This window comes from Centroberyx affinis, unplaced genomic scaffold (assembly GCF_046629955.1).
Source record: "Centroberyx affinis isolate AG114_WGS23_722 - 3 ecotype Tasmania unplaced genomic scaffold, CSIRO-AGI_Caff_v1 ptg006615l_1, whole genome shotgun sequence".
Lineage (NCBI taxonomy): Eukaryota > Metazoa > Chordata > Actinopteri > Beryciformes > Berycidae > Centroberyx > Centroberyx affinis.
In genome coordinates, this window is record NW_027283353.1 from 10,001 (window position 1) to 20,000 (window position 10,000).

Here is a 10,000-nt window from a genome sequence, read left to right on the forward strand (position 1 = left end):
ACTGGGACAGAAGACAGAACAGAGTGCAGTGAGACAGGAGAGACTGGGACAGAAGACAGGACAGAGTGCAGTGAGACAGGAGAGACTGGGACAGTGAGACAGGAGAGACTGGGACAGAAGACAGAACAGAGTGCAGTGAGACAGGAGAGACTGGGACAGAACAGAGTGCAGTGAGACAGGAGAGACTGGGACAGAAGACAGTGCAGTGAGACAGGAGAGACTGGGACAGAAGACAGAACAGTGCAGTGAGACAGGAGAGACTGGGACAGAAGACAGAACAGTGCAGTGAGACAGGAGAGACTGGGACAGAAGACAGAACAGTGCAGTGAGACAGGAGAGACTGGGACAGAAGACAGAACAGTGCAGTGAGACTGGACAGACGATCTGTCAATCACTAAAACAAACCTGTTTTATAAGCGTTCTATCTGTTAATGACACAATTATTTTGAAAATCTCCATAAGGACACACATTAGAAGAAGTGAAATTAGCTGCTGAGACCAAAACCTCTGGTGGAGAAAATGTCTTGACTTTATATTTTATCAGAAGTTGGTTTGTGGTCCAGAGACTTCATGGAGTCGGAGGTTTGGAGTCTTTCTGGAGCCGGACTCTAGCGGACCGTAGAGGAAGTGCAGCTTTCAGTTTTTCCATATTGGCTTCCGAATTCACCAGAGGTTTCAGCTGCTTGGTCTCCACAGTGACAGGTTCAGGTTCAGGTTCAGGTTCAGGTTCAGGTTCAGGTTCAGGTTCAGGTTCAGGTTCAGGTTCAGGTTCAGAGAGCAGCAGGTAAAGTGCAGCGACACGTCAACACTCAGCTGTACATCAGCCTTCACTGTGAGGTAAAAGCTGCTGGACTCTGTCCTGTAGACAAACAGGAGAGTAAAGTGAGTGAAGCTGGTTCTCCCTCTACAGCAGTGGTTCTCAGCATGGGGTCTGGGGACCACCAGGGGTCTTTGAGGGGGTTCCAGGGGGTCCCCAGCAAACTGATGAATTGTTAAACTTCACTATGATTTACAAGAAGTTAACACAATTAGAGAACGTAGCAGAATGACTGTTCTTTTTTTTTTTTCCACAACTTTGTTTATTGGAATTTTTAGAAAATACAAAATGTGAAGTGGGTCATACAAAAATAGAAATAGTATACAAGGCACAGTTAACAGGTATGCATAGACTTACAATATCCATACACACCCACAGGCACTTGCATGCATACCTACCTGAGAATATTATATATACATACAGTACATGCTTAATAAAATGTACCCAGGTTTTATGTTTATAGAACAAACCCAACAACTGAAACACAACATATAGCCTGGACACCTAGTCACTTAGAGAAACACAGTTTGTATACTCAAGATAAATAAATAAACAATATTATATAAAGTATTATAAAGGATTATATAGAAAAAATACAATAGTCAAAAATAGTAAAGGGATACACCCACATCACCACGCATGTAAACAGATTATCCCAACCAAATAATATTGGTTACCTAAGACTCCTTATGGGGTATCAAGTGAACACAGTCCCTATAGTTAAAGAAATGTTTTATAAAATCTGGTTGTTGAACCCCTCGTGACACATCTTATTTTCTCCATCTTAATAAAGTACAAAATGTCCCTGAGCCATATAGAGTGAGATGGAGGAGTGGGTGATTTCCTTGATATGCAAAAGGTTGAGGACACTGCTCTACAGGACAGGGAGCTGGCTTTCCCTGCAGGACAGAGGCTGATGGATCCAAACAAACAGAACACCGGCACTCAGAACAATAATTTTCTATTTTATTATGGGCAAAAAACGAACGCGTTTCAGCTAGAAGCCATCATCAGCATGGATCTAAACCCACCAGCTGCTGTCAGCTGTAGCAGCTCAGGACCGACCGGCTGGTCGCCTGTTTAAAGGAACAGTTCAGCCTGAGATGAAGATCCAGTGTCTGTCTGCCTCCTGACAGACAGCTGAAGACAGCTCCGTCTCTTCTCAGCTCCAAGAAAAGCAGATTTCTCCGTCAAATTCCAGCTCCTGCAGCAGAAACCAGGAGTTCTGCAGCCAGACCAGACTCTGCGGCTCAGAAAGTCCAGCGTTCACCTCATTATCTCCTAGAACACTTTGTTCCAGATCAGTGCAGCAGCAGCTCTGGACAGCTGATGGTGTTTCTGACAGCTCTGTTTCTACATTTAGACTTTATTAACTAACAGACAAGTCTACATGTTCCTCCATCATGGAGACAGGCTGCTGGAGATACAAGATCAAACTGTAAAGTCTTCTGCCATTTGATTTTATATGTGTGTGTGTGTGTGTGTGTGTGTGTGTGTGTGTGTGTGTGTGTGTGTGTGTGTGTGCCTGAATTTCCCCAAGGGGATTAATAAAGTGTTATCTTATCTTATCTTATCTTATCTTATCTTATCTTATCTTATCTTATCTTATCTTATCTTATCTTATCTTATCTTAGGAGGTTCCTGCTGAGCTGCTGGTCAAACTGATTCAACAGAGACTGGCCAAAATAGACTGCTTCAGACGGGTGAGACAGCTGTCTCTCTCTCTCTCTCTCTCTCTCTCTCTCTCCCTTTGTCTCTCTCTGTCTCTCTCTCTCACTCTCTCTCTCCCTCTCTCTCTCTCTCTCTGTTCTCTACATCAGTGATGTGACACTGTGATGATAATAATTACCGCTCTGGTCCGTGTTGTGTTGTACTACGATTCCCAGAAGGCCGAGCGGCGGCGACGCTGCTCTCATCAGGCTGACAGGCTGCAGCTCCTGTCATCTGCATCATGTCATCTTTCATCTTTCATGTTTCATGCTTCATGTCAGGAACACAAACACATACCTGATGTTTTTATTAATGAACATCATCATGTCTGTTCATATAGAACAGAGAACAGGTAACCATGGTAACTACTGGTAGAACCACGAGTAGAATAAAAGAAACTCTAACAGACAGCTGCACTGATGCAATTACAGCTCCAACACAGTGCTAAAGCAGCGTGCTGATTGGTCAGTGCAGAGGTGTGGCCAAGTCGACTTTGTTCGAGTCCCAAGTCAATCCCAAATCTTGAGGTACAAGTCTCAAGTCAAGTCCCAAGTCTAAATGTAGATTCAGATATTTCAGAGGTCAGATATTTAGTTTTCTTTAAGATATTAAATTGAACCTGGACTCTTGATTTGTTCTGACTTGACTTGCTGCTCTACATTTAGACTTGGGACTTGACATTAATGACATGGACTTGACTTGGACTTGACTTGGTAATCTACATTTCGACTTGGGACTTGACTTGAGACTTGTCCCTCAAGACTTGAGACTGGCTTGGTCTCACCTCTGTAAGTTACCCTAGCGATACTAGCAGCTAATAGCTAACTAGCGCCCTGGTTTCCTCCTCCATGTTATGATTGATCTGTAGCCTCCTCTTCATTGTGATTGGTCGCTTTAGGCCTAAAAACCAACCAAAGAGATGCTTTCCATCCACCTTCAGCCGCTCCATACAGACTTTAATGTAAAAACAAGACGACTAGTGTGACTGTACTTCTGAAAGTTTAGTTGGTACCAGAAGAGGAAACATGGTGTTCTTCCTCTTCCTCGTCCTCTTCCTCATTGAATCTGGTTTCAGAGTTTTTGGGGAACCCAGCTTCAGTCTTCCTCATCACATCTCTACTAATGGCTGCTTCCCTTCAGCCTTCAGTGTTTAGCATTTAGCATCAGCGTTTAGCGTTTAGCATCAGCGTTTAGCGTTTAGCATGCAGCGCTCTGTTTCATGTGTTCTGGCTGTGTGTGTGATTAGCAGCTGCTTTCATCTGCTAATGTCTGTTTGTGGCCGCAGGCTAAACACATCAGACACACACACACACACACACACACACACACACACACTGATTCTATGTGTGTTTGTGTGTGTGTGATGTCTTCATCTCTCATCTCTCTGTCTGTCAGTGTGAATGGAGGAGAGGAGGGATGATTGACAGCTCCCGTCAGGACCCCGCCTCCTCCTGTCTGATTAATTACTGCAGCAGTCAGTACAGTGTTGACACTCACTGTCTGTGTCTCTCTATCACTCTCTCTCTCTCTCTCTCTCTCTCTCTCTCTGTCTGCTTCTGTCTTTCTGTCTGTCTCTCTTGTTCTCTCTCTCCGTCATGTTTTCTCCTGCTCTATCATTTTCTCTCTTGTCTCTCAGTCTAAATTAATTCTCAATCACTCCCTCTTACTCTCTTCATATCATTTTCTGTTATTCTATCTCTTTCTCTCTTTTTCTCTCTCTTATTTTCTATCAGTCCGTCTCCACTCACTCTCTCTCCTCTCCTCTCCTCCTCTCTTGAGGATTGTGTTAGTTCAGTTTTAGATGTTTGATCTGGAGGGAAATTGGGGGGGTGGAGGGGGGTGGGGGGATCTGGGTCGTGACCTCTGACCTCCACAACACGACTCCACTCTTTCATTCCCACATCAGAGAGAGAGAGGCTGAGGTAGAGCGAGGTTGAGACAGACAGGAGAGAGAGAGAGAGATGTCGTGTTTGATCCCACTCTTTGTTGTCTCAACACATAGTCTTCATCACAGACCGGAGTCTTCATCACAGACACATCAGCAGCAGTTAGCATCAACCAGTTCATGCAGCATCCAGTTCACTATGAAACCAGTTCACTTCAGAACCAGTTCATACAAAACAGATAGATAGATAGATAGATAGATAGATAGATAGATAGATGTGGCCGGTGTTTGATGTAAGGATAAAAGGAGGGGAGACCCTGGGGAGGGGGGGGGGTTGTTGTTGTTATCAGACGCCTCATTAGAATTTCAATCAGGTTCAAGATGAGAGGCACTGTGTGTGTGTGTGTGTGTGTGTGTGTGTGTGTGTGTGTGTGTGTGTGTGTGTGTCTAGAGTTTAGGTCTTTCCATGAACATTCAGTCAATAGCTTAGTTCTCTAGAACTCAAGTGGTTACCATAGATACCTGGAACCAGCTCTCCAGAACCCAGTGGCTCTCTCTTGCCACAGTGCCTGTGAGCCAGGCACCAGACCCACCTGCTGCATACTGTGACTCAGTGCAGCAGGAGGGAGCTAGCAAAAGACAGGCAGTGAGAGAGAGACAGACAGGCAGAGAGAGACAGACAGGCAGGGAGAGAGACAGACAGACAGGCAGAGAGAGAGACAGACAGGTGAACCAGCGGTCACTGTTGTAAAAACATCAAAGATGAAAAACAAAGTCAGATTTCATCCCCCCTTCTCTTGTTTTTTTTAAGATTTATTTTTAGGCATTTTATGCTTTATTGATAGAGACAGGAAGGTATGAGAGAGAGAGAGAGGAGGACATGCAGCAAATGACCCGGGTCACTGCAGGAAGGACTGAGTCTTATGGTACGCGCTCTGCTCGGTGAGCCACCGGGGCGCCCCAGTCCTCCTTCTCTTCTTTGATTGAACCAGAGAATCAGGATCAGCTGCTGTCTCCATCTGACCTGGGAGACTGTCTATCTGTCTCTGCCTGTCTATCTGTCTCTGCCTGTCTGTCTGTCTGTCTGTCTGTCTGTCTCTTCGTTTCCTCTACTATTGCTATTATTATTGTGACTGTTTGTAAGAGACAGTTTACAAAATGTGCATTTTGAAAATTTTCTACATTCACATCATGTTGAGATGATGGATGATTTGGTTTGACAACATGTAGTAAACCATAGTACATAACAATCAATATCTATAACAACATAGAACAAGTCTAAAATGGAGATCATGCAGTTCTGCAAACCAGTTAAAAGCCAGTAAAAGCATATCAGACAATAGTGTGTACATTGTGTGCACACACACACACACACACACACGCACACACACACACACTCCCGCAGCCTGTCGGAGGTGTCTGCATGTCAGTGTGTCAGTACTGCTGTCAGTCGTCTTTATTCAGCCTGGCAGCAGAGGGATTCACGCTCCAAAATAGACTGAGTGATAATCAGAGCAGCTTTGAATCGTCAGCAGATCCAGAGACTGAAGCTGCTGCTCTCTGCATTAAACAGCTCTTCATTTGATTTTCTTGTCAGGCAGCGGCTAACGCCTGTCTGTGTGCAGAGGATATACTTGCTATTAACCTGAGTTTTGTCAGCAAGACGGTTTTTAAAACAGTGAAAGGTATTTAATGTTGATTTACAATAAAAGTTCTAGTTTCCTAGTTTATTCTGATGGAATCAATGGAGAAAAATGTAAAATGCAATAACAATATTGAAGTTGGGACATAGTTCAGAGGAGGAGAATCCTCAATAACATTTTCTTAAACAATACAGTTGCATTATGTCTATTCAATAACCAAGTTAAACACGTGATTACACAGATTACAAGTCTTTCAAGCCCGATTTGGCAACGACTTAAGGTTGGACATTGTCTGCGGTAGTTCTGGGTAGTTCAGGGTAGTTTGGGGAAGTCCGGGGTAGTTTGAATTAGATCAGGGTAGTCCAGGGTAGTTCAGGGTAGTCCGGGGTAGTTCAGGGTAGTTTGGGGTAGTTCAGGGTATTTAATGTTGTTTTACAATAAAAGTTCTAGTTTCCTAGTTTATTCTGAGGGAATCAGTGGAGAAAAATGTAAAATGCAATAACAATCTCAAAGTTGGGACATAGTTCAGAGGAGGCGGTTCCTCAATCACATTTTCTTAAACAATACAGTTGCATTATGCCTATTCAATAACCAAGTTAAACACGTGATTACACAGATTACAAGTCTTTCAAGCCCGATTTGGCAACAATTTAAGGTTGGGCATTGTCTGAATGTAGTTCTGGGTAGTTCAGGATAGTTCAGGGTAGTCCAGATAGTTCAGGGTAGTTTGGGGAAGTCCGGGGTAGTTCGAAGCAGACCAGGGTAGTCCAGGGTAGTTCAAGGTAGTCCAGGGTAGTCCGGGGTAGTTTAGGGAAGTCTGAGATAGTTCACAGTAGTCCAGGGTAGTTCAGGGTAGACCAGGGTAGTTTAGGGAAGTCTGAGATAGTTCACAGTAGTCCAGGGTAGTTCAGGGTAGACCAGGATAGTCCAGGGTAGTTCATGGTAGACCAGGATAGTCCAGGGTAGTTCAGGGTAGTTTGGGGTAGACCAGTGTAGTTCAGGGTAGTTCAGGGTAGTTTGGGGAAGTCCAGGGTAGTTCGGGGTAGTCCAGGTTCGTCCATGGTATTTCAGGGTAGTCCATGGTAGTTCAGGGTAGTTCAGGGTAGTCCAGGGTCGTTCAGGGTCATCCAGGGTAGTTCAAGGTATTCCAGGGTAGTTCATGGTAGTTCAGGGTAGTCCATGGTAGTTCAGGGTAGTTCAGGGTAGTCCAGGGTAGTTCGTGGTAGTTCAGGGTAGTCCAGGGTAGTTCAGGGTAGTCCAGGGTAGTTCGTGGTAGTTTAGGGTAGTCCAGGGTAGTTCAGGATAGTTCAGGGTAGTCCAGGGTAGTCCAGGGTAGCTCAGGATAGTTCAGGGTAGTCCAGGGTAGTCCAGGGTAGTTCAGGGTAGTCCAGGGTAGTCCAGGGTAGTCCAGGGTAGTTTGTGGTAGTTTAGGGTAGTCCAGGGTAGTTCAGGATAGTTCAGGGTAGTCCAGGGTAGTCCAGGGTAGTTCAGGATAGTTCAGGGTAGTCCAGGGTAGTCCAGGGTAGTTCAGGGTAGTCCATGGTCACGCTGTAATCGTTCTTAATCTGCAACATCACAATGCTGTATGGGCTGCACGAAAAATCACTTTCTCCTGAGAACTGCGTCCACTTATTCTCAGTCTTTTGTTTACAGTCTATGGTCTTTAGATTTGTGCTCCTCAAAGATAGCGTGTGCATAGCGTGTGCATAGCGTGTGCATAGCGTGTGCATAGCGTGTGCATCACAAGAGACTGAAATCTGCACATTTCAGTTGTTAAATGTGCGCTGCTCAATCTTATCATTGTGGCTTATGATTGGAAAAAATTGTGTGTCCCCAGTTTAACCCAGCAACTACAGCTTTAACAACTGGTTTGGGGTGTGTGTGTGTGTGTGTGTGTGTGTGTGTGTGTGTGTGTGTGTGTGCGTGCGTGTGTGCGTGTGTGTGTGTTACAGGGCTGGGTGTTGGAGGGAATCCCTCAGACTCGTCAGCAGGCTCTCTCTCTCCAGGAGGCTGGCATCAGCCCCGACCACGTTGGTGAGAACACTGTGTGTGTGTGTGTGTGTGTGTGTGTGTGTGTGTGTGTGTGTGTGTGTGTGTGCATGATTACATATTGCTGTTGTCAGATACTAAACACACATCTGAACATTGTGAGTTTTTCAGGAAAGAAGAAAATGAGTATGGCCGTCCTCCCATTAAGATTAAGTCAGATTAAGGTGTTTACATGGCCATCTCTGTGTGTGTGTGTGTGTGTGTGTGTCTGTACCAGTGATGTTGGAGGCTCCTGATGATGTATTGTTGGAGAGGAGTCAAGGGAGACTGGTCGACCCGCTGACAGGAGGTGAGTCCAGTTCAGTTCAGTCCAGTGAACACCCAACACTAGGTGTTTAGAGCAGCAAATTAAAAAGCTTTCAGGAACTGGATATAGGTTGGATCACTGTTGAGTTAGAGCAGAGAGAGAGGAGCAGAACAGTCATTTATTTATATGGACATATTGCTGATTATTACTGTAACTCTTAGCTAAATCCAGATTGTTCCCAGTCCCACGGCGGACAAATAGAAATGGATTAGAAGGACAAGACCAGAATGAAAAGGAAGGCAGATTTTTTTATGTTCTCAAACAAATCATCACCTGAAGTTCACCATTCAGTATCTGTGAGGAGCCGTGTCCACCAAAGACCTGTGAAAGAGGCGCTGGTGGTGTTTTTTCATTATCACTTTCAGCGCTTACCACCCAAAACAAGAAGCTCACCTCCTTTTAGCGCTGAGCGCCGTGAGGCTGGACCTGTTCTCAAGTTGAAACAATTTCAGCTTTGTCTGAAATTGAGTCATCAATGTCACTTCAGAGTTCTGCCAACCAGTAAGGATGAAGCGGAGGCGGGACCAAGAGTCGGCATCCTGCCGTTTTGTAGCTAACATTAGCTGGACTAACGTTTATCAAGACCCGGACAGGTCCTCTCAGCTCCTCCAGTGCTCAGCTGGTGTGGAAGCGTTCAGCACCGGAGCTTCAAGCACTCGAGGTCGCTGGTGGAGACAGAGCCTAAAACCTGTTGGAAGAGTCTCAGTTCCACTGCAGTAATACTGTGCTGTGCTGGCCTGGGTCTGGTTTGGCTCAGTATGGCGCAGGATCGGTGCCTTTGGTTTTCCATTGTAATTTAGAACATATGGGACCCTGTCCAGAACATATGTCTAACTATAGCAACAGCAGAACCATAGCAACTAGTGTGTAGCTTTTTGCCAGACCCATCCATGCCTGTCGACGTGTAGCCTACTATGATGTCACTTCCTGTCTGTAGATGTGTACCACCAGACCTTCATATGGCCGTCTGACCAGACTGTAGCTCAGCGTCTGGAGAAGGGGCGGAGCCTGTCAGAGGAGCAGCGATTGGCCAAAATGCAGCGCTACAGGTGTGAGGTCACAGGCCTAAGCTCCGCCTACCAACACGTTCTGAAGACAGTCAACGCCGACCAACCGCATGCTAACGTCTACCAACAGGGTGAGGTCACACACACATCTGATCTAAACCGTCTATGTTCAGCAGGAACACTACTACTTAATAATAATACAATACTACTACTTAATAATAATAAAGCTTGATTTATACAGCAGTTTAACAACTCAGAGGGCTTGGCTTCCTCCTGGCCCAGTTGGAAAATCTCGTCGGTCTCTGCAGGATTATTCTTCTTCCACTGTTACGCAGACGATACCCAGCTTTATATACGTATACAACCTGTATATCCATTTTGGAAAAAAAATGATGTGAAGTTCATCACTGAATATCCAGTGTGTCAACCAAGGATGACAGTTCTCCACTCACCTTTAAAAAGGATCATCATTATTTTTACATTTTATTCACTTGTATTTTCTACTTCATGAGGTTTTGCCTGTTCATGCTGTAGTGTAAAACACTTTGTAACATTTACTTTAAAAAGTGCTATACAAATAAG

The 10,000-nt window shown here is 44.9% G+C and overlaps 1 protein-coding gene across 1 annotated transcript in view; it reads left to right on the forward strand.

The window, feature by feature from the left end:
- The window catches only part of ak8 (adenylate kinase 8), a 24,037-nt gene that overhangs the window by 4,395 nt on the left and 9,642 nt on the right, over positions 1-10,000 (forward strand). The window contains exons 5-8 of the mRNA XM_071512900.1: positions 2,452-2,520; positions 8,008-8,089; positions 8,322-8,393; positions 9,349-9,549. Coding sequence (XP_071369001.1) covers positions 2,452-2,520; positions 8,008-8,089; positions 8,322-8,393; positions 9,349-9,549 — 424 coding nt within the window. The remainder of the gene's footprint in view (positions 1-2,451; positions 2,521-8,007; positions 8,090-8,321; positions 8,394-9,348; positions 9,550-10,000) is intronic.